Genomic DNA, 27,734 nt, shown 5'->3' with positions numbered 1-27,734 from the left:
CATTTATTTATTTTTGAGACAGAGAGAGACAGAGCATGAACGGGGGAGGGTCAGAGAGAGGGAGACACAGAATCCGAAACAGGATCCAGGCTCTGAGCTGTCCGCACAGAGCCCGACATGGGGCTCGAACTCATGGACCGTGAGATCATGACCTGATCTCGACCGAAGTCGGTCGCTTAACCGACTGAACCACCCAGACGCCCCCAAAAATGTTTATTTTTAAGAGAAAGAGAGAGTGAGTGAGTGTGTGAGTGAGGGAGCCTGATGTGGGGCTCGAACTCAAGAACTGCAAGATCATGACCTGAGCCGAACTGAGATGCTTAACCAACTGAGCCACCAGGGTGCCCTGAGGTTATTTATTTATTTATTTATTTATTTATTTATTTATTTAGAGAGTGAGAGAAGGGGAGGGCAGAGAGAGAGAGAGAGAGAGAGAGAGAGAGAGAGAGAATCCCAAGCAGGCTCCGCACTGCCAACACAGAGCCCAATGTGAGGCTCGACCCCACAAACTGTGAGATCATGACCTGAGCCAAAATCAAGAGAGGGACCCTCAACCGACGGAGCCACCCAGATGCCCCGAAAGAGGTTTTGGAGGCCATCTTCCCAAAGATCCCCATTTTAAGCTGAGTGGTCTGAGGCTTGTGAATCTCAAGCCTGAGAGACGGTGATGTATCACGATACTGACTGCAGACCCTGGAGAGGGACCGGCTGGCTGGGATGCTGGCTCATCCCCTTTCCAGTTATGTGATACCAAAGAGGTTGCCTAACCTTGCGTGACCTCTCAGCGCCTCATCTGTGAGGCAGGGATGACCACAGCGCGAACCTCCTAGGGTTATTGTGGGGCCGGATGCGTCAAGACCTGCGAGATCTTTGGAATGGCGCCTGGCTACAGTTAGTACCATACAAGTGTTGGAAATTAAGCCTATTATTATTTGCGTTTCTCTGAGCTCCATGGTGGGACTTGGCAGAACAGGGAGTAGAGTGATACTCCTTGGAAGAGGAGGCTGGTGGAGTGATAGTACTGGAAAGCCGGCTCTGAGGAGTGCCTCTCCTCCAGACCTCCCAGCAGGGTCTCCTGTTGCACCACCTTGACCTGCTGGCGGGCCTGCAGGACTACCCCTCCCAGCTGTGCAGCCGTCTGCCAACGGGCCCAGGTCAAGGTTCCTTCCGAGAGCCCATTTTTTTTTTCCAGTAAATCAAGGGCATTGGTGGTTTCCAACTGTGACGTGCCCTGATTCTGGGGCACCTGTCTGCCCAGCCAGCAGCTAAACAGCTTCTCTGGGATCGGCTTCTCCTGGGCAGTTCCCACCCTTACCCAGAACCCTCCGAGCGCCAGGCTGAGAACACTGTCTGTTCCAGGGGACACAGAGGTGTGCATCTATTCCTTACCTTTGTACAGCGTAACACATTTTGCAACATTCATCTGTTTCCATTGTCATTGGATTCTGACAAAACCTGGTGAAGTAAGTGCTATTATTAGTCAAGTTTTACGGAGAAGGAAGCCAAAGTAGGTTAGGTGACGTGTGAGGAGGAGGTAACTACTGCTCTCTAAGGCATCTGACTGATGCCTGCTACGTGACCGTGATCCTGACGGTGTTCTGAAAAACCCGACTCTTTCACAGATCCGTGCTTTTACATGCACTGTTTTCCCCCTCCAGAAAGTCCTTAATCCTTCCTTTCAAAGGAAATTAATTTTTATTTGATCAAATTAATACAAGCACATAGTTTAAGTGTTTGCGTTATACTAAAAGGCACGTTATCAAAATACAGAAGATCCCACCCCCCCCCCCCCCACCCCCCACCCCCCGCCCTAACTTGTCTTCCCAGAAGCAACCGTTTTCACCTTTCAGCTGTTTCTTCTGGTGTCTGCATTTCCATGATGCTGAATAGTATGTGACCACGGCTTACTTCGGGGACTTCGGAGTTTCCTGCTGTCTGGTCTTCCTGTTATGGTAGATAGCGAGTTGGCTCTCTCCATCTTCATTTCTTCTGTTTCTCTTCACTTACCTTCTCAATATGGTTGTATCATGATTTTTGTTTGAGTGAATATTTACTGTTTATCTTGTTCCTATGAGATATTATTCATACCAACGTTGTAGTATACTATGTTACTTTCTTTTGTCTTTACTCAAGTTAGTACTTTCTTTAATTTTTCACCGGATTGGTTTTCTGCTGTGTATTGCTACTTTTTCTTTTTTTTTTTTTTAATTTTTTTTTAATGTTTATTTATTTTTGAGACAGAGAGAGAGGCAGAGCATGAATGGGGGAGGGGCAGAGAGAGAGGGAGACACAGAATCGGAAGCAGGCTCCAGGCTCTGAGCCACCAGCCCAGAGCCCGACGCGGGGCTCGAACTCACGAACTGTGAGACCGTGACCTGAGCTGAAGTCGGACGCTCAACCGACTGAGCCACCCAGGCGCCCCGCTACTTTTTCTAATCCCATCCCATAACCTCTTAAAACACTTTTCTGCCAAAAAAGAAAACAAAACAAAACACTTTTCTGCAAGGTCAGTGCCATCGGTACTCTTGTTAGCTGCTTTCCTTGGGGACACCCCTTTTGGAGATCACTGTTCTTCTGTCTGAACTGGCGGCCTTTTGGGTCCCATACCCAGCTGTTATCCCGGGGTTTCCCTTGGCCTTTCTCCTGGGTTTGAGTCAGGTTCCTGGATCCCATGTCATCCTTTTTTCTGGGTTTACTCTCCGGCTTTACTGACCTACATCCTCCAGTAGATTCATCAGGTGAAAAAGCCATTCTACCCCAGGTGGCACGACAGCAGGAGGCATGGTGATGGCGAGCCCTCCACCTGCCTCTCGTTTGAGCCAGTCTGCTCCAGGGTGATACAGTCGTTCCGGGCGTCTGACGCAGTTGGCATCCTGGGATCTCCCTTTACCATCATCCCACACATTCCCTTTACCTCTCTCCTGTGATGGGTTTCCCGTTTTCTATATTCCATGTTTTTATTTTTCTTGATTTGCATTCTTGTTTTGGTAGCTTCCTAGGCAAAGTATGTGGGAAGTAAATGTTAGACAACTTCTGTCTGAGGATGTTTTTTTTTCCCCCCCTCTTTATATTTTACTCTTTTTAAATAAAATTTTTTTCAACATTTATTTTTTGAGAGGCAGAGAGAGACAGAATGTGAGTGGGGGAGGGGCAGAGAGAGGGGGAGACACAGAATCGGAAGCAGGCTCCAGGCTCTGAGCCATCAGCACAGAGCCTGATGTGGGGCTGGAACTCACAGACTATGAGATCATGACCTGAGCTGAAGTCGGACGCTTAGCTGACTGAGCCACCATGGCGCCCCTCTTTTATTTTACTTTTGATGGGGAGTTTGGCTGGGTCTAGATTCTTTTTTTCTTTTTTTTTTTTTATGGTCTAAACTCTCTATTTTTATTATTATTATTTTTTAATAGATGAGATTTATTGTCAAATTGGTTTCCATACAACACCCAGTGCTCATCCCAACAGGTGCCCTCCTCAATGCCCATCACCCACCCTCCCCTCCCTCCCACCCCCCATCATGGGTCCTGAGAAACTTAACAGGCTGGGTCTAGATTCTAAGTTGAAAATAATTGTCCTTCAGAATTTTGAAGACATTGCTGCATTGCCTTCTTGCCCCCAGTGTTAGCATTCAGAGCAGGAAGACGGTTCTTATTCCTCACTCTTTGCAGGAAACTTATTTTTCCTCTCTGGAGGCTTGTAAGAATGTTCTGGTATTTCATAATGATGTATCTTGATATGGGTGTCTTTTCATCCTGGAGCGTGCTTGGACACTTTCATTCTGGTAACCAATGGCCTCTAGTTCTGGGAAATTTGAGATTACTGTGATGTTGGTTTCTTCCTCCTGTTTTCTCTGTTCTTTCTTTCTGGAACTCTTGTTATGTGAATATCTGCTTCCCTAGACTCATTCTCTTATTTTCTTATTCTTTCTTCCCCCTTTTATTGATTTGTCTTTTTTGCTCCACTTTCCAGATTGCCTCAGTGTTATCTTTCAACTTTTCCACTGTTTTTTTTTAATGTTTACAATTTTTTAATGTTTACTTATTTGAATTTATTTTTGAGTGAGAGAGAAAGAGAGAGAGAGAGAGAGAGAAAGAATGCAAACAGGGGAGGGGCAGAGAGAGAGAGACACACAGAGTCTGAAGCAGGTTCCAGTCTCTGAGCTGTCACCACAGAGCCCGACGTGGGGCTCGAACTCAAGAACCACCAGATCATGACCTGAGCCAAAGTTGACGGTCAACTGACTGAGCCACCCAGGCACCCCTTTCACTGGGTTTTTAATTTCTAAGAGCTCCTTAAAAATTTTCTTACTGTGGTATCCTATTTTCTTTATGAATGTAATGTCTTCTTTTAGATCTCTGAGACTAGTAATGATGGCTTTCTAAAATTTCCTTCTCCCTGCATAGCTTGGGTTTCTTCCAATTTGCTTTTTTAAAATTTGACTTAATGGTTTTGGTCCTTCATCTTCTATGTATAGGCTTTCCTAGATACCTAGGGGTCTTTGGCTGTCAGGTAGTGGTTAAGAGTGGAGACTAAAAAACTGGTAGTTCTGAGCAAGTGGGAGGGGCCTGAAAACTTGGGGCTTCGTTGTAGGGTGGGTGATCTGGCAGCATTGGAACTGACAAAGTAAGTTTCTTTAATTCCTTCATCGTGGACTGGCTAGAGTCCCTAGTGAATGCTCTTCCCGTATCTTGCCCGGAGGGTAAAGATGTTCCGGGAACTGTGCGGATTCAGATTAGAGGGTTGGGTGGGCTCTCACCAGAGAGCATTTATTTTATGCACAGTCATCACATTTTTCTGTTTTCCCTGGAGTAGTCATGCCTCAGCAGTGCTGGCTTACCCTCAGGCTAAAGTTTTACCTTTCCAGATAATCACCCTCACCTTTGGCCATGCCTAGGGGGGAGGAGCCATTACCTGGTGGTATGGACGGGGTGAGGGGATCCAGAGGTCTGATCGCTTTTCAAGCAACTTATAATTTCTCCTCCTTCCCCTTCCCCGCAAGTGGTTGCCAGCATTTATGCGCCTGTGTTCAAAGGGTAGCTATCAGTTGCCCCGCTGCTGCCTAAGAGGCCAGCTGTCCCGGGTCTGCGGAGTCAGTTTCTGCTTGTCCATCTGCTTTCCGACCTTCAAACTATTGTTCCTCCTTCTGCTCGCCTCACCTGTTCTCCCCGTCCCTGTGGTCTCACATCTTTTAATACAAAATCTCTTTAGAGTACTTGTAGTGGGTTTTGTAGACAGAGTTTTCACTCTGTCTTTTTACCTAGAAGCCTACTCCTTTGCCTGGAAAATTCCTTCTCATCTTTCCAAGTCCAGCCCAAAAGGCTTATCCTCTAGGACATCATCTCCAGCACGTCCACGGAGAGCTCTCGCGATATCTGTTTTCCTGCTCGCACATCTCTCCCTCCAAGAAGCCTGTGAGATCTGAGAGGGTAGAGCACAAAGCTAGCACACCGGGTCTCTCTGGAGCAAGCCCGGATGCCTATTCCTTTGCACCGCAGCTGCTGCAGGGGCCTTGGGCCACCGGAGAGGGGCTGGCACCAGGGACGGCTCTCCCTCCTCTCCCTCTTCCATTCTGCCCTTCGGAGCCATGGACTCTGAGAGCAAAGTGGAGAAGCCAGGCAGGATCCTGACTTACAGACTCCTGGGGCATTTTATTAAGTGCCTCCGATGTCATCACGGGGCTTTGCCCTGTTTTAAGCCCCACGCAAAGGAGCAAACTTTTATCCCCTCAGTTGAGACAACATCCATGTCTCATGAGACCACCAGATGACCGTGGTCTCCTTTCTGCTGGGGAGCCCCTGCCATGCTCGGGTCTACAGGACTCCCACTTGGGGCTGTGGGATTTCCAGGGCTCTAGCTGTGTCTAACATCCATGCCTCAGTCCTCTATTGTAACTAACTTCCTCCTCCCGGCTGTTGCCCCTCCCCCCCCCAAGCAATCTCAGGTCACCTGAGTTTTATGTAGCAGATTAGGGAAGGGGTCTCTGCGATCACCGTAGTAAGTAAGCCATTTCCAGTGAGCAAGGAGAAAATGTGGACTGTATGGGGAAGAAAGGGGGAGGGCAAAGGGGGATGCAGAAAAATCAGAGAACAAAGGAGACAGGGGCTGGGTCTCCCAACCTGGAGAGGTAGATGGTGGATAGACCTATGGCTGAGACTGGCCTCCCTGTGGGACTCGTGGGGTGCTCCTGGCTGGTGTGTGTGGGGAAGGAGTGACCACACGTGCTTGTCTGCCTCCCACCCTGCTGCTAGCATCCCCTGAGCTAGGTGGTGATGAGTCAGCCCCGCCAGGGCCCTGCCAGGGACAGGTGATACTTTCCGGTGGGTCCGAACCTAACAGCACGCGAGGGAGAGGGGTCTGTGCCGGTTGTCCTGCTTGTGGAGCTCTGAGGGAAGCCCTCGGGGTCCTGGAGAAGGGATGGACAGCCCTGAGGCTCTTCCCCCTCAGAGTGGGCATATGGGGGGTTAGCTCACCTTGACTCAGCCTTCTGGCTGCTGTCTCCCCCAGGACCCCTCTGGCCAGAATGCTGGTGTCCTTGAGGTTGTCCATCGTCGTCTGAGCTGTCAGCACAGAGCCCCACACGGGGCTCGAACTCACTGACCGTGAGATCTTGACCTGAGCCAAAGTCAGGTGCTTAACCAACTGAGCCACCCAGGCGCCCCGACTCTGTGGATTTTATGTTGGTGTGTGTGTGTGTGTGCACGCACAGACGTTGGGGCAGGAGGAGGAAGAAGACCGAGCCTTTAGACAGAAAAAAGGCCCTTTCGTAGAGAAATGAGTCCAGTGTAATGACTAACGGGGATAAACACTTACATATTGGTCCCGCAGTCCTCACTGGAAAGGGCGCTGGTAGAAGGAAATGGAAAAGCCACGTGCCTTGTCATGTGCCAACTTTGTGACCCTGGCTAAGTTCCTTTGCTTCCCAGAGCCTCACCTTCCTCTTGTGGAAAACAAGGGTTGAAACACCTGACCTGCCTGTTTTGTAGAAAAGAGGGCTTTGAATTTGGGTCTTCTGCGTATCAGCTGGATGGTTTGGGGCAGAAGCCTTAATTTCGTGGGCCTGGATTTCCTCATCTTTTACACCTGGGATTAATAACAGTCTGTTCCGTAGGATCTGTGTAGGATCCGACGAGACGACGCATGAAGAACGTTCAGCTCAGTAGCTGGCACAGAGAAAGTCCTCAATAAATGCTTGGCAGTTGTTTTCACGGGAGGGCCAAACGAAACTACATTTGAAAGCTCTTTGGAAACTCTACATTGACATCTGTCATTATTTCTCTCTTCAATCTGAGCTTCTCAAACTGGGGATGGTGGGGACAAGGTTGCAAGTCCCCGGGCTGGTGTTCCAGAGACTCGGGCCTGCCGGCTGTGAGGCAGAGGTCCCAGCCTGCAGCACCGGGGGGGGGGCGGGTGTGTCCCTGGCTACAGCTTGTATCCGTGTGCGCATGCCTGCCCGTGGGCACACGCGTGTGCCGCTCGGAAGGAAGGACCTTTCCTGCCTTTGTGTGCTTTGGAACACAGTTCGTATCATCCAGGGGACAAGGAGATGTTTTCCGTCCAAACCCGTTGTTGCCACGGAGCCCTAAGCTGTCAGGTTGGCCCCCGGGTTTCGAAGAGGCACCCCCAGGATGGCACGGGGGCTGAGGCCTCGCCTTCGGGCTGTGAGTCCCATTCAGTATCTCTCTCCTTGCCCCAGCTTGGCTGGACTCAGGTGCCCTGGACTCTGAGGCCCTACTGGGCAGATCATGGGGCAGGGAGGCTCTGAGCCGGGCTCTCGGAGGGATGAGATCATCACACAGGATGGTGAGGACACCTGTGCTGGCCCCGGCCACACGCGGTGATGTAACCAGGGACTTTAGCTCACAGTGGAAACATGGGGTTCACTTTACAGTCAGGGTTGCCCAGAGTTTGTTCCTGGCCGCCTCAGCTGCCGTCTCGCCTCCCTTGCTCCCTGTTCCTGTGCGTTCCCCGGCGTGTCCTCTGCTTTCCACCCCCACACCATACTGTTACGGTTCCTACGTCAGGCACACCCTCCCCATCTGTCCCTTGCTTGTTTGTTTGCTCGTGTCCTTACTCACTCCTTTACTCACTCATCCAGCAGGGTTTTATTAAGTAACTACTACGTGCCAGGCACGATCTTAGGTGGCGGTGATATAGCAGTAAAGAGGATAGGATTCCTGCCCTCATGGGACATGGGTCTAGGAGAAGAGACAGATGAGGAAAGAGGAAGAGCACTCCATAAGAGTGAGGAAAAGTTTTCAGGAAATGGAGCGGGGTGGGGGGGGGGGGTTGCAATGCTGACAGATTCGGTAGATGAGGCACGAGAATTGCCAGTTGGGGGCGGCTGGGGGGCTCAGTCGGTTCAGCGTCCGACTTCGGCTCAGGTCGCCATCTCACGGTTCATGAGTTCAAGCCCCGCTTTGGGCTCTGTGCCGACAGCTCAGAGCCTGGACCCTGCTTCGGATTCTGTGTCTCCCTCTCTACCCCTCCCCTGCTCTCTCTGTCTCAAAAATAAATACACATTAAAAAAAAAAAAAAAAAAAGAATTGCCCGTAGATTTGGCCAATGTGTGAGTCGTGAGCGACCTCGACAGGAACAGTTCTGCTGCTGCCTGGGAGCACAGAAGCCCAACTGGATGGGGAGGGAGAGGAGACAGAGTGCGGATGGCATTTCTGAAGCACTTTTCTGTGAAATCCATACAGCAGGCTTGCATGCCTCCGGGAGTCATGTAGTGGAGGGGAATGGTTCGATGACACAGGAGGGGACAGGAGCGACTGTTGGAGAGATGTCCTTGACGAGGCAGGAGGAGATGGGATCCAGTGGGGTCGGCTGGAGGTAGGAGTGTGGGCAGTTTACCCGGAGACGGCAGGGCAGACAGAGCAGGGGAGCCCCGTGTGATCTTTTCTACTGTTCGGTGGGTTCCCGGAGAGCAGAGACCCTGGTGGTGACGTTCTATATCTTTATAATCCTCGCTTGGCGGTCAGCACACACAGAATACATATGTTGGAGGGCGTGTGTGTTAGGGGTCTCTGAGTTCTCATAGATAGTGGAAATCACTTGGCGTCAGCTTAAGAAATGAAGCAGGCGGGGCGCCTGGTGGCTCGGTTTTTTAAGCGTCTGACTTTGGCTCAGGTCATGATCTCTCGGTTCGTGGGTTCAAGCCCCGTCTCAGGCTCTGTGCTGACAGCTTGGAGCCTGGAGTCTGTTTCAGATTCTGTGTCTCCCTCTCTCTCTCTGCCCCTTCCCCACTCACACCCTGTCTCTTTAAAGAAAATTAAAAAAAAAAAGAAAATGAAGCCGAGTTCACGGGAAGGCTAGACGGGCTTCTTGTGGGACTGAGGAGTGCAGCTGTGTCCACGCGAGGCGTGGGCTCAATATGTGGAAGGGTGTTGAGACTGTCTGTCTGTCTCTGATCTCTTATTCTGTTCTGAATACGAGCTTCATCTTTCCGTCTTGCTCTAGGCTGCTCCGTGAGGACAACAGGGCTGCCCCCTCCTTTGAGGTTACAGTTCCAGACCCAAGGGTAGAGTGTCTCGAGGTCTTGATTCCTAAAACCTAGGTCAAGTAACTGGATTGGATTAGCTGATTGGTGTCCATCACCGGACCCCTCAGCCACGTGGGGATGGAGGCAGGGACCGTGACTCTGACAGTTGGAAGCTCCCCCAGAAGCACCCCCCGGGAGAGGGGCTGGGGAGACACCTTGGTCGGCCTCACGGCAGTGGGAGCGGGTAGGGAGTTAGGGATGGATGGATGATAGATGAGTGGATGGATGGGTGGATGGGTGTGTTTTAGCCATGTCATCAAATAATACCAGCAGCTCGGCAACCTGGGCAGGAAGTAGGAGGGCTCTTGGTGTTGGGGTACTGGCGGGGGCGTCTCTGAGGATAGAACTGTGACCACGGTGGAGGATGTGGAACAGGACGCTGAAGGAAGGAGGCTTATTTCTACCAGCCAAGGCTTTCTGGAAACTTCTTGCTTCCCTTCTTACCAGGAAGCGAGGAAGTTTCTCCTCCCTCTCTGCCTTCCAGCTGCTGAAGGGGGCACAGTTTTCAGCCCTGACGTGGCCTGGCTTCTGCAAACGAGTTGAGCCAAATGATAGCCCTTCTCTTCCGGCGGGTGGGGCAGGTGGGCCAGCCCAGGCGCTTCCGGTGGTCCGGGGAAGCCGGGGCATTCTGCGCTCCCCTTCCGCTGCTTTGGAGCTGGTCTTCCCGCAACCCGGTCTCCTGCCCCCTTCGTAGGATACCCAGAGCCGGAGGTGACCTGGTACAAGGATGATGTCCAGCTAGACCGCTACTGTGGCTTGCCGAAATACGAGATCATGCATCAGGGCAACCGTCACACGCTGCAGCTCTACAGGTGAGGGGCAAGCGGCCTCTCTGGTCTCCTGAGGGTCCCGTGGCCCACCGGGACGCAGATGCCCAGGCGGGGTCCAGGGGTGGAGGAGGGTGGGGGTGGTTTCTGCTGCGGAGTCGAACCCGCTGCTGGCGAGGCGTGTCTGCCCGCCGGTGCCTGGGATCCCCTCTGGCCGGGGTGGGAGCGTTTCTGACAACCCGAGAGTGGAGCACAACCAGAGGAGGTCCTGCCCCGTAGAAACATTTTCCATGAGGTCAGCTGCCAAAAAAAGGCTCCTGTGTCATCCTTACTTCACAAGGGGGCTATGCGGGTCACCTGCTTCTGAAGGGAGCTCTCCTAGGCCCCAAGTCTAATCCCCTCCCGGAACAGCATGACCTGGGCCAGCTCCCTCCCTGGTGCCGGCCTCGGTTTCCCCATCTGTACGTTGGATGACACGGTGATGTCTGGGTGGGGGCGGGTGGCGCTCAGGGTGGGACCCGTGGGGGGCGGGGCAGCGTGCTCAGCTCCGGGAGGCGCTGGCTGTGGGGCGTGGGGCCTCTCGCCTGGCAGGAGGGCCGGGTCGGCATCTCCTGTTCCTACGTCTAGGTGTCAAGAAGAAGATGCGGCCATCTACCAGGCGTCTGCCCGGAACACCAAGGGCATCGTGTCCTGCTCGGGGGTCCTGGAGGTTGGCACCATGACCGAGTACAAGATCCACCAGCGCTGGTTCGCCAAGCTGAAGCGCAAGGCTGCGGCAAAGTTGCGGGAGATCGAGCAGAGCTGGAAGCCCAGGAAGGAGGTGGCGGGAGATGCCGACACCCTGCGGAAGCTCAGCCCCGACCGCTTCCAGCGGAAGCGGCGGCTGAGCGGGGCTGAGGTGCCTGCGCCCCCGGGCCCGACCGAGGAGGCTGAGGACGGGACCCCGGCGGCGTGGCAGGTGGAAGAGACCGAGCCTGGTGGGCACCCCGGTTTGGGGCTGATCAACAGCTTTGTGCCCGGAGAGGTGACCACCAACGGGGAGGCTGTCCCGGAGAACGGGGAGGATGGGGAGCACGGCCTGTTGACGTACATCTATGAGGCCATGGAGCTGGCGCCTCAGAGAGCCCCCCAGGAGGAGTCTGGGGCCAAGAAGAAAAAGAAAGACGAGGAACCTAAGCAAGGTCTGCGGAAGCCAGAGTTAGAGAAGGCAGCTCGAAGCCACCGTTCTTCTGAAAACCGTGCCCCGAGTTCAGACAAGCCTGAGCCCCCGGGGACACAGGGGCCCGTGAATGTGGAGCAGGTTCAGACCCGGCCCGGAGGCAGGGCTGCACGGGGGCCTGCGTCCTCGGGAGTGGATGGCCCCAGGAAGCCAGACGCGGCTGTGGGCACTCCGGACCGGGCCCAGAAGGCCCCCGCCCCAGGCGCAGACCGGGAAGCGTATTTCTCCCTGAAGGACATGTATCTGGAGAGCACCCGGGGGGGCACTCAGGGGAAGGAGGGGCCCCAGACCCCAAGTGGCCGGGCACCCGGAGAGACGTCCTCGGGGAAGGTACCCAGCGAGGCCGGGGGTGAAAGGGGGCCTGCTGCCCCTGGCCAGCCCCCATCCTCAGCCCCCCGGCCGACTAGGCCTTTCAACAGGAGGAGATTTGCTCCGCCAAAGCCCAAAGAGGAGCCTGCCACCGACAGCATGCCCGATTCTTCGCTGGGCCAGGCTCCAGAACCCTTAGGCAAGGCCTCACCTCAGGCCTCTGCCCAAGTGCCCACACCCCCTGCCCGGCGGAGACACGGCACCCGGGACAGCCCCCTGCAGGGGCGAGGAGGCCACCGGACTCCAGGAGAGGTAAGTGTGGGTGTTGGGTGCCTAGAGGCTGCTCTGGGAAGCTGACCTCATGGAAACTCCTGCTCCAGCAGCTCGGCGGCCAGCGAGCAGTGGGCTATTTATAGAAGGGGGTGAGGTGGTGATGGAGTGCCCGCCAGGAGGGGGGGACCACAGGCCTGGCCCTCACTCCAGCCAATCTCCAGATGCCAGGCCTGAGGGCAGCACAGCTGGAGTCTGACCCTCTCCTCTGACAGCATGGGGCTCACGGCCAAGGGACCGTGTCCCAGAGGGAGGGAGAGGAAAATGATGTTCTTTGGTGGGGAAAGAGCCTGTGGAGAGTTTTCTGTGGGCTATACTGAGGCAGCAGCGTTTCGTGGGGAGACTGAGGAACAGGAGCGCACTGTAGTGTGCAGGGGGTCTCGACCTGGATGCTTAGCAGAAGATTTTTAAAAATATCAACTGTTGGTGGGTTCGGGCCTTGCATAGGTGGCGGCAGCTCGGAGCCTGCTTGGGATTCTCTCTCTCTGTCTCTGTCTCTGTCTCTGTCTCTCTCCCTCCCCCTCTCTTCCTCAGCTCCTCCCCCACCTTGCACTGTATCTGTCTCTCTCAAAAATAAATAAATAAACTTAAAAAAAACATTAAAAAATATATATATCAGAGGCGCCTGGGTGGCTTAGTCGGTTAAATGTCCTACTTCGGCTCAGGTCACGATCTCACAGTTGGTGAGTTCAAGCCCCGCACTGGGCTCTGTGCTGACAGGGCAGAGCCTGCTTGGGATTCTCTCTCTCCCTCTCTCTGCCCCTCCCCCTGCTTGCTGTCTCTCAAAATAAGTAAATAAACTTAAAAAACATATAGCAACTGTCCAGGAAATTCTGGTTTAAGCTGACTATATGCTTAACATTTTGTGATTTGGGCACGTTGTAAAATCAGAATAAAAATACTACCTGCTTCATAAGGCTACTGAGAGTCTGTGCTCAGCACAGGGCCGGATGCATATTAAGAACTAAATAAATGGCAGGAGATAAAAGATAACTACTACGAGGGATATAGATGCTAACTCTTCCATGTGGGAACAGGAGTGCCATCATTTTCAGGGGTCGGGTAGCCAGCAGAGGGAAGGTGATGTTTTGTGTGGAGGTAGGGATGGGGGTATCCACTCGTCAAAGAGAGAGGCAGGGGGGGCGACAGCATTAAGGAGTTTGGGGACCGGGGAGGGACAGGGTTGAGAGGCGCGACAGAAGAAACTGTCCCATTTGGTCCGTGCTAATCTTGTTTCAGGGAGCAGAGGGCATTTGCTATTTCACAGGAGTTTCGGCAGGCGGTTTTACAGTGAACAGTATTCCTTCTGAGTGGCAGAAAGGAAGGGCGTTTCAAAAGCCAGGGCAGACGACAGAAGGGACAAGCCACCTGCCCCCACACCTCATGGAGGGCACAGGGAAGGGGTGCTTCACGGACAACGGGGTTGGGGGGGGCTGCCTTTCCCATGGAGAGAACTTCCATCGGGAAAGGAGGGAGAGACAGGTTTGGTTTTTTTTAAGTTATTTATTTATTTTGAGAGAGAGAGAGAGTGCATGTGAGGGGCAGAGAGGGAGAGGGAGAGAGAGAATCTCAAGCAGGCTCTATGCTGTCAGCGCAGAGCCTGACTCGGGCTCGAACTCATGAAGCGTGAGATCATGACCTGAGCTGAAATCAAGAGTCAGATGCCCAACAGACTGAACCACCGAGGCACCCCAGGGAGAGATCAGTTTTAAGGGTGATCAGGGGAACTGGTTTTCTTCCAGTGGTGCTGAGTGAGTCTGTGGGGACAGTAGTTCAGAGGGTTTGGGGGTGGAGTGAACCTCAAACCAGACTCAGTCTGTTCATGACTCACCCCTCACGCTTGGTCTCTGGAGATGTTGGCAGCCGGTGTGGTGACTTCCTAGTGGCCCAGCCAGGGCTACTCTGTGTGCCTGACAGTCCTCAGGCTGGACAGGAGGGCCTTGCTGCAGGGATGGCCCTCATGGGCCCCGAGGGAGCTCATTTGGGAAGTGACCAGGCCCGCAGCCAAGTCTGAGTGAAGGTGGCCTCCCTGCCCACAGGGGTGGGGACGCCACAGCCGGGCCGGCTGCACCTCCTGGCAGGGCCTTCCTTGCCTCTCAGGAGGGACAGGTGCACCAGTCCCACTGTTCCCACAAAATGCTTGTGTGTCTTTCATTCTTCTATGCTTTAAAAATTTGTGAAATAGATCACACATGTGAGAAACACATTTAACATCTATGTGCATGTTGAAGCTGCTGCTGTTTAGTGGCCAAATTTGATTGTTTTTTCATATTCTTTTTGTTTGTTTTTATGTGTGTTTATTTTTGAGAGAGAGAGAGAGCATGAGCTGGGGAGGGGCAGAGAGAGAGAGAGAGGGAGACACAGAATCCCAAGCAGGCTCCAGGCTCCGAGCTGTCTGCACAGAACCCCATGCGGGGCTCAAATCCATGAACTGCAAGATCGTGACCTGAGCCAAAGTCGGTTGCTTAACCGACTGAGCCACCCAGGCGCCCCATGTTTTTTCATATTCTTATTCTCCCAAGTCTGAAAAAAAAAACCCTTATTTTTCTGATTATGAAAGAAACCCACGGTCATGGTGAAAAATATGGGGAGGGGGGAACCCTACAAGTTTGATGGAGAAAGTAACAATTCACCTATAGTTCTACCACCCAGAAGCCTCTTGGTGTATGTACCAACCTTTCTGTATATGTAGTTTTATTGTTTTTAAAATGTAATGTGTGCTGTTCTTCTGAGTCAGTTTTATAACCTGGTTTCTTCACTTCTCAGTATTTCATGAGCATCTTCTCATGGTTTCTAAAAATTATCCAGAAACTTTAATGGTTGCAATAATGTGCCACAATATGGATATTTTAACAATTTCTTTCATAGGTTATGCATTCCTTCCCTGTTCTAAGGTTCATTAAGTATTCGTCTACATTTTAAGTAATTTTTTGTTTTTTGAATGTCTTCATTTGACTTTTTTTTTTTTTCAACGTTTATTTATTTTTGGGACAGAGAGAGACAGAGCATGAACGGGGGAGGGGCAGAGAGAGAGGGAGACACAGAATCGGAAACAGGCTCCAGGCTCCGAGCCACCAGCCCAGAGCCCGACGCGGGGCTCGAATTCACGGACCGCGAGATCGTGACCTGGCTGAAGTCGGACGCTTAACCGACTGCGCCACCCAGGCGCCCCTTCATTTGACTTTTAAATTAACCCGGAATTGATTTGAGTATATAACATAGCATCAGTTTCCAGCTCGACTTTTAGTTAGCAAGTAGGTAATTCCCCTAGTATCATTTGTGGAATATTTAATTCTTAGCTATTAGTTTGTGATTCTTTCTTGACATACTAATTTTTATACACATTAAGGCCGATTTTGGTTCCTGTATATATACTCATCTTAATCTGCTAATGTGTTTGTTGATTCTTACCACAGAATGACCTTGTTTGAATGATCGTAGCTTTAATTTCTGGCAAAGCAACCCTCTTAGACTTCTTTTAAAATTTTCTTAGCTATTCTCTCTTGTTTATTCCTCTAGGAAAACTATACAATCACTGTTTGAAATTCTTTAAATTCCCACATACTAGTTTTTTGGTACCTCTATATTTACCTTTTTTTTTTTTTTAAATCACATTTAAAAAAGTGGTAAGCTGTTTTTAACAAGATCAAAAGCCTATTAAATCTTGGAAAACGGAAGTGCAATTTGCATTTGGAACGATCTTTTAGTAAAACTTGCTAGATATATATTTTAATCAGCATTATTGGGATGTCATATATATACTATAACATTCACCTAATTCAAATGTGCAATTTAATATACACAACTTACAGTTATGCAGGCATTACCACAATCCCATTTTCGAACATTTCCATCAGCCCAAAAAGATCCCTGTTCCTTTTTGCAGCTTACCCGTGTCCCCACCCCCAGACCCAGGCAACCACTAACGTGCTCTCTGTCTCTATATCATTGGTATTCTGATTGGGATTATAGTAAGTATAAGAATTAATTTGGAAAAATCCATGTCTTAATATTTAGCTTTCTCACCTGACGGCATGGTATTCCTTTCCACTATTCAAGCCTCTTTCATACCTCTTTTTAAGTTCTGATGCTTCCTTCATACGGGCTCAGCATGTCTCTTGTTAGGGTTAGTACTTGAAGGATCTTGACTCAGGGCTCTGATGCCACTGCTCCCTTCTTTGTCTTGATTTCCTTTCCTGGAGATAGGGGACATCTCTGACAGTTTAGATGAGGCTTCCATATTAGATATGGATGAGGAGCAGGTGCTGGGACTGAGGCCTCTTGGGTTGTTGAGAATGTCTAGACATCATGCTCCCCTGCCCCTAAGCCCAGTAATGCTGTGTAGACAGCTCTTTCCCCAGGCAGAAGCAATCTTCCCTGAAGGTACTTAATGAGTGGGAACTGGCCTCCAGGATCCTCAAAGGCTGCTTGTTAGTGCCCTAACCTGAGCTCTTCTCTGAGACTGGCTTAGATCTCTGGAGCTGAGGTACTGGAGTGTGGGGACATGGTGGAATGCCCCATCTTCCCAGGTCTTTGGAGGGGACAGTGTAGACATGGGAGAGCGCTGCTGAATGCCTTGCGATCTCAGACTTGGGGATGATCATACCGAGATTTGGAAACTCCCCTCCCATAATCAGGCATCTTTGGTTTTCAGAGAATACGTGAATACAAGTATTTTCTGAGAGGGGGGACTTGAGGAGGGGCATGATCCTTGCCTCAAGGAATTATCTGGTGAATCGAGGGCATTAGACTTACACCAAACCACAAGGACAGAGGGTGTGGTGAATGGTTACTGCAGTAGGTTTCCAGGGAAGGAGGGTGAAGTAGTCCACAGTGACCAGGGAAGGCATCTGGGACGTGGCCAGGCTGGTTGGCAGCATGTACAGGATTCATTGCTGGAAATACCATAGTAGAAAAGCATCAGCTCGAATTTTTCTGATCTGGAAGAGTGTCCGTGATATCCCCAGGTTGAAAGAGTTCAGATAGGTGGGAGAGAGGAAGGAAGCCATTCTGGGAAGGACAGGGAGCATGAAGCAAAAGTAAGATGGTGGGCTAGCCCAGGAATGCAACCCTGCCTGTCCTAGTCTTAGTGCCCAGATGCTTTCAAAGCGTCTCAACACTTTTTCTTCTCTTCTATGTCTTGTATTCTGCTTTGGTTGGTTTAGCATGAACTGTAACATCACCTAGGCTCGAGCATGAGACGGAAAGGAGGGGGAACTAACATTTATTGACTATCGGCTTCCAGTAGTGCTAGGTTAGATAGTTCAGACCAATTTCCCTACAGAGGACAGCAAGTAAAGGACAAAGTGAAGGGTTAGCAGCCCGGGATATGGGACAAAATGGAAATCCAGAATGGTGACAAACCCAGTGTTTGTCATAGCAGCTGTTTGCCACTCCAGGAGAGGAGAATGAGAGACTCAGAAGTGTTTTAGACACAGTCTTATGGGACTAGGGACACAAAGGTTGGCATCTGTGGTCTCAAGAGTAGTAACCCTGGTCAACCCCCTGGTCTTTGGGTTGGGACCCTGAAGGAATAGTGAGCCAGAGGTAAATTACCCACACAGGGATTGAGGTTTAGCTCTAAGTTACCCAGGTGACAAACACATATCCCAATCCCTGAAGTTAGGTTAAGGTGATTCAAGACACCTGGTGCCTTCAAGCACCTGGAAGAAGCAAAAATCATCTGGAGGACGATAGTATCACTTTAAGACTCAAATTATTTTTTAAAGTTCATTTATTTATTTTGAGAGAGAGCGAGCACAAGCAGGGGAGGGGCAGAGAGAGAAGGAGAGAGAATCCCAAGCAGGCTCTGTGCCATCAGTGTGCAGCCCTACACGGGGCTCAATCCCACAAGCTGTGAGAGCATGATCTAAGCCAAAATCAAGAGTCAGATGCTTAACCGGCTGAGCCATCCAGGCGCCCCTGGCCTCTAACTATTTTTAAAAAGCACTTCAAATATAATATTTGGCATCTGGGGTGCCTGGTGGCTCAGTCGGTTAAGAGTCCGACTTCAGCTCAGGCCATGATCTCGTGGTCTGTGAGTTCGAGCCCCGCGTCGGGCTCTGTGCTGACAGCTCGGAGCCTGGAGCCTGTAGCCTGTTTTTGATTCTGTGTCTCCCTTGCTGTCTGCCCCTCCCCTGCTCATGCATTGTCTCTCTCACTCTCAAAAATGAATACATGTTAAAAAAAATTAACACTTGGCATCCAAATGAAGATAAGCAGGCACACCAAGAGAGGAAAATGTGAAAAAGAAGTAGCAAAACCAGCAGATAATATAATGTGTCCATGGGGGTTCCAAATTTTCTAACGTTTGGAATTATTAGACATGAACTATAAAACTAAAACTCTTTTTCCTGTATTCAAAGAAGGTAAAAAAAAAAAACAAGATTGAAAATTTCAGAGAACTGGAAACTTTAAAAAGTGGCATAGACTTAAAAACCAACCAACTAGAAATCCAGAACTGAAAAATACAATGACTAGTATGAAGCTAGTTGTTATGGGTATAGCACTTCCAGTTCTGAATAAGACGGAGCAAACACACTCACCCCATGTCTCCCCTTGAATACAGCTAACAACTTGGACAGAATGCATGGTGGGACCATTTGATGACTTTGATAAGCAAACAGGAACAGGTAGATTGGGGAAGAAGACCAGAATTCAAAGTACCCCAGAACCAGCAGTGTTTACTGTTTGGTTTGGTTGTTTGTTTCTTAAATCGACTATTCTCTGGCCTGGTCTTAATGCAATCAAAAGCTCAGAAGTAAGCATCAGCTTTACTTTAGGAGAAGCCCTCTACTCTAGATCAGGCTTGAGGAATAGGAAAGGAATCTGCTGGTAGTGACAGTAAGAGGCCATAGGTGTCAAACTTTGAGGGAGGGGAATCTTTCCTTTATTCAGAGAAGCTGTGGTCCCCAAGAGGGTAGGATGAATTTCTGTTGCTTTCTCTCTCGCTCTCCCTCTTGCTCTCTTTTGAGTCTCTTCCTGGCCTAGGACACAGGTTCCTTTGTGCAAATATGTGACAGAGAGGAGAAAATGAAGCCCTAGCTATCTGGCCAGAAGACTGAAAAAGGGGGCCCTATGGACCCAGAAAGTACAGGGGAAATCATGGAGAAGGAACATTTGGGAAGTGACTTCTTAAGCTGTTTATAAGTTCCTGGGCTTATTCCCAAGCTATTCATGCATGCATGGATCTAGTTTTGGCCCGTGTATCAAAAACTTTGACAGTGGAACTAAAAAACTATCATTCAAATCCCAGACTGGCCACTGGGTGGCATACCCACCAGATCTGAATAGCCCTGCAAAGGCTTTGATAAATGGAACTGGCTTTGACGCTAGAACTTCAAAAGGCTGAATGGAACTTGCAGCCTGAACACAACCAAGTAGATTGATCATCTGATAAGACACAAATATTAACATTATCCATAGGGTTTATATAAGAACCAGCATCTCATGATATTCAAAATGTCTAGGATACAATGAAAATTACTTGGCCTATGAAAAGCCTGGAAATCTCACCTTGCCTGGGAAAAGACAGTTACAGAATGCCAATGTCAAGATGGCAGCACGGTTGGAATTATCTGACTTAAAATCAGCTACTATAAAAAATGTGACAAAATGTAAGGGTAAATACTCTGGAAATAAACGGAAACATAGAAAGTCTCTGCAAAGAAATACAGGGTACAAAGAACCAAATTTTGATTTCAGAGCAGAAAAGTGCAATAACTGAAATGAAGACACTTCCTGGCTGGGCATAATAGCAGAGTGAAGATGACAGGAAAAGGTCAGTGACCTTGAAGATACATCGACAGAAATTATTTAATGTGAATAACAGAGCGGGGGAAAAGATAGGAAAAAGAAATAAATAGAGCTTCAGGGACCTGTGGTACAATATCAAAACATCTAATGTTTGTGTCATTGGAAACCAAGGAGAGAAGAAAGTGTGGTACATAAAAAAAAAAAAAAATGGTTGAGAACTTCCCAAATTTGGCAAAAGACACAAATCTACAGACAAGAAGTTCAGCTAATCCCAAATAAGGTATGCCCGCAGGGTTGCCTGGGTGGCTCAGTTGGTTGAGCGTCCAACTTTGGTTCAGACCATGATCTTGTGGTTTGTGAGTTCAAGCCCCACGTCGGGCTCTGTGCTGACAGCTCAGAGCCTGGAGCCTGCTTCGGATTATGTGTCTCCCTCTCTCTCCGCCCCTCCCCCACTCACACTCTGTCTCTCTTCCCTTCAAAAATAAATAAACATTAAAAAAAAAAGATATGCCCACAGAATTCCCTGCTAAGAAACAGTAATCAGATTGCTGAGAAGTGAAGACAATGGAAAAATCTTGAAAGTAATCAATGAAAACACATTATTTATAGGGGAACAATGATTGAAATGACTACAGATTTCTCATCAGGAACCATGGAGGTCAAAAGGAAGTGGAATAATAGACCTGCTGAATGAGAAGACTTTCATTCTATAAGTCTACATTCAGTCAAAATGTCTTTCAGTATTGGAGGTGAAGTAAAGAGTACTAGATAAGAGAAAGCTACAAGACTAACTCACTGACGGACCTGTTCTAAAAGAATTGCTAAAGTACATTTTTCTTATGGAAGGGAAATGATACCAGAAGGGAACGTGTATCATCAGGAAGGAAAGAAGAATGACAGAAATGCTAAATGTCTGGGTAGACATACAACAGAAACAGGAGACGTAAGGGACCTATATGGTGGCAAAATCACTACATCTCACTTGAAGAGGTAAAATACTGACTCTAGCCTCTGAGAAGTTAAGTATATATATTGTTAGCCCTAGGGCAGCAATTAAAGTACTGTACAAAGAAATACAGTAAAAACCACAATAGAGGTGCCTGACTGGCTCAGTTGGTTGAGCATCTGACTCTTGATCTCAGCTCGGGTCTTGATCTCAGGGTTGTGAGTTCATGCCCTGTATTGGGCTCCGTGCTGGGCATGGAGCCTACTTAAAAAAAAAAAAAAAAAAAATTCACAGTATATAAATTAAAGTGGAATGCTAAAAATGTTCAAATAATCTAAAAGAAGATAGGAAGGGGGAAACAGAGGAAGGAAAGAACAGAGGAAACAAACAGAAAACAAATAATAACATAGTTGACCTAAATGCAAACATATAATTATATTAAATATAAGTGGTCTAAACACACAAAGACATTGGGAGAATGGGTCGAAAACATTCCCAGCTCTATGCTTTTTATGAGAAATTGACTTCAATTATAATGATATAGGTAAGCCAAAAGTAAAATAATAGAAAATATACACTACACAAACAGTAATCAGTTGAAAACTGGAGTGACCATATTAATTTCAGACAAAATAGACTCCAGGGCAAAGAAAATTACTGGGGCAAAATAGTGAATTTCATAATGAGAAAAAGGTCCATTCAAGAAAACATAATTAAAAAAAAATGTGTTTGCCTCTAACAACAGAGCTTCCAAATATATGAAGAACTGGAAGGAAAAACAAACAAATCAGCCATTACAGTTGGAAACTTAAACATTCTCTCAGTAATCACAGTAGACAGAAAATCCGTAAGAATAAGAACAAAAAAGAAGCTGAACAGCATTATCAACCAACTGGGTTTAACAGACTCCTAGAATACTCCATGTGACAACAGAATACTCATGCTTTTCAAGTGAATGTAAAACATTTACCAAAGTAGATCATATTCTGGATCATAAACAAACCTTAACAAATATAAAATAATTGAAATCATACAAAGTATGTTCTCTGACCAAAATGGAATTAAGTTACAAGTCAAGGACAGAAAGATAATAGGAAAGTCTCCAAACACTTTAAAATATTTACAATACACTCTCACAGCAAAGCGGAAAGTCTTAAGGACAATTGGAAAATATCAAACATTTTTTTAAATGTTTATTTATTTTTGAGAGAGAAAGAGAGGGAGAGAGGGAGGGAGAGAGAGAGAGAGAGAGAGAGAGAGAGAGAGAGAGAGAGAATGTGCCTGAGCTGGGGAGGGACAGAGAGAGAGGGAGACACAGAATCCAAAGCAGGCTCCAGGCTCTGAGCTGTCAGCACAGAGCCCGACACGGGGCTCGAGCCCACGAACCATGAGATCATGACCTGAGTCAGAGTCGGAAACTTAACTGACTAAGCCACCCAGGCACCCTGGAAAATATTTTTAACTGAACCCAAACGAAAATACAACACATCAAAATTTTGGATGCCACTAAATCAGTGTTTTGAGGAAAATTTATAGCATTAAATATTTATATTAGAAAAGAAGAAAGGTCTAAAGTCAAAATCTAAACTCCCATGTTGAGAAACTAGAAAGAGAAGATTAAAGTAAACCCGAAACAAGAAGGAAAGGGATAATAAAGAAAAGAGCAGAAAAATGATGACATTGAAAACAGAAAAGCTGTGGAGAAAATAAATTAAACCAAAATCTGGTTATTTGAAAAAAAAAATCAGTAATATTGATAAACTTCTAGCAAGACTCACAAAGAAAACAAATGGGAGAAGACACAAATGACCAGCACCAAGAATGAAAGAAAGGCTTGATTGACTGGTGATCCTTTCACTGTATGTAGGTGTATCAAAACAATAAGCTGTACACCTTAAATTATAGCATTTTTGTCAATTAATACCTCAATAAAGATTAAAAAAGAAAAAAAGAATGAAAGGTCAGGATGCCTGGGTGGCTCAGTCGGGTTGAGCGTCCGATTCTTGATTTCGGCTCAGGTCATGATCCCAGGGATGTGGGATTGAGCCCTGTGGCATGCTCTATACTGAGCTTGGAGCCTGCTTGAGGTTCTCTCTCTCTTTCCGTCTGCACCTCTCCCAGGCTTGCTTGTGTTCGCTCTCTCTCTACTACTACTACTACTACTACTAATAATAATAATAAAAGAATGACAGATGGTAACACGAGAGACCCTGAGGCTATTAAAAAGATAATAAAGGGCTACTATGAAAAACTGTGCACATAGTTCAAAAACTTAGATGCAATAGACCAGTTCTTTAAAAACCACAAACTACCAAAACTCATGCAAACAATGAGACAACTTGAATAACCCTACAACTGTTACAGAAATAAAATTTGTAGTCAAAAATCTTCCAAAAAAGAAATTGTTAGGGCCAGATAGTTTTACTGGCAATTCTATCAAACGTTTAAAAATGATGAAACCTCAGTATCTATCAGCTCTGGGTCTGGGTTTCAGGAGAAGGAGATTCCAGATCCTAGGCACTGCCCTCACCCTTCCTGTTAACCTTCTGGTTTTGCTCTGCGCCCCTCCCCCCCACCCTTGGCTTCCCCAAACCATCGCTCCAGGGCCACGCCCCTTCTTGAGGGTTAGAATCTATAGTACTTCTCAGTCAGTAGTTGATTCCTGGATCCTCCTATGTGCTTGAGTCTGCAGGATGCAAAGGTGAATCAGACTGAGTCCTTAATCTCTGAGAATTTATGAGGAAGACAGTAAGGATGGAAAATTAAACCTACGGATGTTCTTTATGGTGCAGAAGCTCACACAGAACCAGCTGGGTTCGCCACTGCTCACACAGTGGTTATTTTAAAGGAATACACAAGAGTCCTTCTTGTATCTCCACATAGGTCCAAATGTAGACACACACACACACACACACACACACACACACACACACACACACACCACCGTGTTTAGAGAGGTCAGCTTTTGCAGAAGTGTCCAGAAAGTATCCAACTGATCATTCATCATATAGTTACTGAGCACCAAGTCTCTAACTCTGAGACACTGCTGGGTCCACCTCTTCAGAGGGGAAGAGTTTACACATTAGCAGGTGACACATGCATGAAACAAATAAGTACAATGCAGAATGAGGGCATACTGGTACATTTGCCATGGGTGCTTAGGGTAGGAAGCCACTAATTTTTTGGAGGGTGGGGTGAGGTGGAGGAGGGAACTCGCAGTCTTCAAAGAAGAGAAGAAACTTGAGCGCAGTCTTCAAGGATGAGAAGTCCTTCAGGTGAGTGAGGAGAAGGCTGAGACTGTCCCCTAGAGAGAAAATACACAAAGTAGTTACAAAAGCACCCTGTAGTCAGTACAGTAACTTGGTGTGGGGCAGAGAGACCCAAGAGATGAACCCAGAGAGAGAGACGGGATCCTTGCGGAAGGAGGGGCATCGTTGATCACGTGAGGTTTTATTTACTTATTTTGGCTTTAAGTTGAAAATTGCTGAAATACGTGTCATGTGCACATGGTATAAAATTTTAAAAGTAGAAAAGGTATATGGAGAATATGGTCTTCCTCAATTCCCAGCCTCGCCACCCCACCCCCCACCTGTTCCTCTTCCCGAAGTTAGTTGCCAGAACTGGTTTCTTGGGCATCCTTCCAGAACTATTTTCTATGCATTTAAAAATATGTGTGTGTCTGTATATTTGCTGCAAAACGATTGCATATTGTACCTTCTGTCCACACCTTGCTTTCCTATTTGGATATTTATTTATTTATTTAAGCTTATTTATTTCGAGAGAGGGAGAGGGGGAGAGAGAGAGGGAAGGGGAAAGAGAGAGAGAGAGAGAGAGAGAGAGAGAGAGAGAGAGCGCATAGCAGGGAAGGGGCAGAGAGAGAGAATCCCAAGCAAGTTCTGCACTGTCAGCACAGAGCCCAATGTGGGACTCAGACTCACAAACCGTGAGATCATGACCTGAGCTGAAACCAAGAGTCAGATGCTTAACCGACTGAGCCATCCAGATGCCCATATTTTTTTGTTTTTTAAAAAATGTTTATTTAGGGGCGCCTGGGTGGCGCAGTCGGTTAAGCGTCTGACTTCGGCCAGGTCACGATCTCACGGTCCGTGAGTTCGAGCCCCGCGTCGGGCTCTGGGCTGATGGCTCAGAGCCTGGAGCCTGTTTCAGATTCTGTGTCTCCCTCTCTCTCTGCCCCTCGCCCGTTCATGCTCTGTCTCTCTCTGTCCCAAAAATAAAAATAAAACGTTGAAAAAAAAAAAAAAAGAAAAAAAAATATTTATTTTTGAGACGGCACAAGCAGGGGAGGGGCAGAGAGAGGGGGACTGAGGGTCCAAAGCAGGCTCCGCACTGACAGCATAGGGCCCCATGTGGGGCTTGAACTCATGAACTGCCAGATCATGACTTGAGCTGAAACGAGAAGTCAGACACTCAACTGTCTGAGCCACCCAGGCACCCCTCTACTTGGATATTTATTTATTTGGAATATGGATGTACCATCATTCACTGGATCTGTTCTGTGTGGATGGAATTTGGGTAATTTCTAGTCTTTTGCTGTTATAAACTGTGCTGCAGTGAATATCCTTGTATATAAGTCCGTCTGCATTTATGTATCTATCTTGTATAGCTATAGGATAAATTCCTCATAATGGAACTGTTGGGTCAAAGAGTATAAGTGTTTCGGGGCACCTGGGTGGCTCAGTCGGTTAAGCATCCGACTTCAGCTCAGGTCATGATCTCACGGTTCGTGAGTTCAAGCCCCGTGTCAGGCTCTGTGCTGACACCTCAGAGCCTGGAGCCTGCTTTAGATTCTATGTCTTCCCCCACTCGCTCTCTGTCTCTCTCTCTCTCAAAAACAAATAAAGATCAAAAAGCAATTTAAAAGAGTATAAGCGTTTTTAGTTTTATTCGATGATGCCAAATCACTGTCCATAGAGGCTGTGCTGACACCTGTTTCCCCATACCCTGGCCAACAGAATGTTCTTAAACTTTTTGCTCTTTGAGGCTCGGGCTTTTAGGCTTTATCCTGTAAATGATGATAAGCCCTTGAGAGGTGTTTAAGCAGGGGAGTGTCACAATCAGATTTGTATTTTGGTAAGATCACTTGGGCTGCATTGAGGGTAGGTGTTGAGCAGAGGCAAAGGCGAGGGTCACGAATGCCAGTCAGGAGGCTTTGCAGGTGTCTAGGCAAGACAGAATTGTTGGCAGCATGGTTTAGGCAGTCAGCAGTGGAGACAGAGAAGGTGATGGATATTGAGACACCGAGGAAGTAGGTTCACTGGGACTCAGGGACTGATCAGGCTTGGGGATGGGGGAGTGAAGATAACTTTAATCAAAACCTCTGGGGGTACCTGGCTGGCTCAGCTGGTGGAGTGTGCGATTTTTGGGCTTGGGGTTGTGAGTTCGGGCCCCATGTTGGGTGTAGAGATTACCAAAAAATAAAATCTGTTCTAAAAAACATGAAAGCTCTGTTCTCATCAGTCTTGTGTGAAAAGTTAGCATTTTCTTTATAGTTTTCATGTTCATGTTAGTGGTTCCTAATTCCTGGAACACCAGGAATTAACTGAAGGTCCGTTCTTTCTCTTTCTTTCTTTCTTTCTTTCTTTCTTTTTCTTTCTTTCTTTCTTTCTTTCTTTCTTTCTTTCTTTCTTTCTTTCTTTCTTTCTTTCTTTCTTTCTTATTTTTACATTTATTTATTTTTGAGAGACAGAGAGAGACAGCGTGAGCAGGGGAGGGGCAGAGAAAGAGGGAGACACAGACTCAGAAGCAGGCTCCAGGCTCCGAGCTGTCAGCACAGAGCCCGAAGCGGGGCTCAAACCCATGGACCACGAGATCGTGACCTGAGCCCAAGTTGGACGCTTAACTGACTGAGCCACCCAGGCATTCCCCGGTGTCTTAATTTTTTTATGATGAGCTATGATAAAGTGTTTCCATTACCCTTTCCCCCTGTCATTTTCTATCTTGTATTAGCCCCCACATTTTATTGTGGTGATTATCTCTGTTTAGTTAAAAATCCTCTATTTCTATCACCTGGTTTTTCAGCTCTGAGCAAACCTTTGGCTCCTGGTTTGTGTAGGTGATACAGTCAAGGAGCTTATCCACTCACCTTCTTCCTCCTTCCATTTTTGTACTCGTTATATAATCTCTGCCGGGTCTGGGCATACAGCACTCACATTTTGCTCTGTTACTCTAAGCCCCTCCGGTTTTCGTCTCGGTTCTATGGTTAATAAGTATTTGATGCTTCCCGCCAGTTCTTTCCCTAATCACCTTTTGGTTTGCAGTGTGTTCTCCGGTAGTTTCCTCCAGCGGGGCTCGTGGGAACGATATTCCTTAAATCCCTGTATGTGCAAAAGCCATTCTCCGAGCTTAGAGATGTTCAGGAGTCCGCTTCAGCAGCGTGTTTTTGCTGGTGTTGTCTGAGATTGCTGCTATGGGGTGTTCTACTCTCCTTTCCCTGTGTATACAGTGTGCTCTTGGCTTTGGGGGTAGATTCTCGTGATTCATCGCTTACATACAACACCCGGTGCTCATCCCAACAAGTGCCCTCCTTAATGCCCATGACCCATTTTCCTCTCTCCCTCGCCCCCCCATAAACCCTCCGTTTGTTCTCTGTATTTAAGAGTCTCTTATGGTTTGCCTCCCTCTCTGTTTGAAACTATGTTTTTCCCCGTCCCTTCCCCCATGGTCTTCTGTTAAGTTTCTCAAGTTCCACATATGAGTGAAAACATACGATGTCTGTCCTTCTCTGCCTGACTTATCTCACTCAGCATAATATCCTCCAGTTCCATCCACGTGGCTGCAAATGGCAGGATTTCATTCTTTCTCATTGCCAAGTAGTATCCCATCGTGTATATAAACCACATCTTCTTT

General features: G+C 48.0%; 1 protein-coding gene across 3 annotated transcripts in view; it reads left to right on the top strand.

The window, feature by feature from the left end:
- Positions 1–27,734, top strand: part of ALPK3 (alpha kinase 3) — a 56,491-nt gene that overhangs the window by 9,456 nt on the left and 19,301 nt on the right. For all 3 annotated transcript variants that reach the window (XM_040493564.1, XM_040493563.1, XM_040493565.1), the window contains 2 exons: positions 10,236–10,353; positions 10,936–12,148. In XM_040493564.1, the coding sequence (XP_040349498.1) occupies positions 10,236–10,353; positions 10,936–12,148 (1,331 nt within the window). The remainder of the gene's footprint in view (positions 1–10,235; positions 10,354–10,935; positions 12,149–27,734) is intronic.

The sequence above is a fragment of the Herpailurus yagouaroundi genome, unplaced genomic scaffold (assembly GCF_014898765.1).
Source record: "Herpailurus yagouaroundi ecotype Mexico unplaced genomic scaffold, PumYag 185, whole genome shotgun sequence".
Taxonomy (NCBI): domain Eukaryota; kingdom Metazoa; phylum Chordata; class Mammalia; order Carnivora; family Felidae; genus Herpailurus; species Herpailurus yagouaroundi.
The sequence above is the reverse complement of the archived record's forward strand: the minus strand, read 5'-3'. Positions and strand labels throughout refer to the sequence as shown.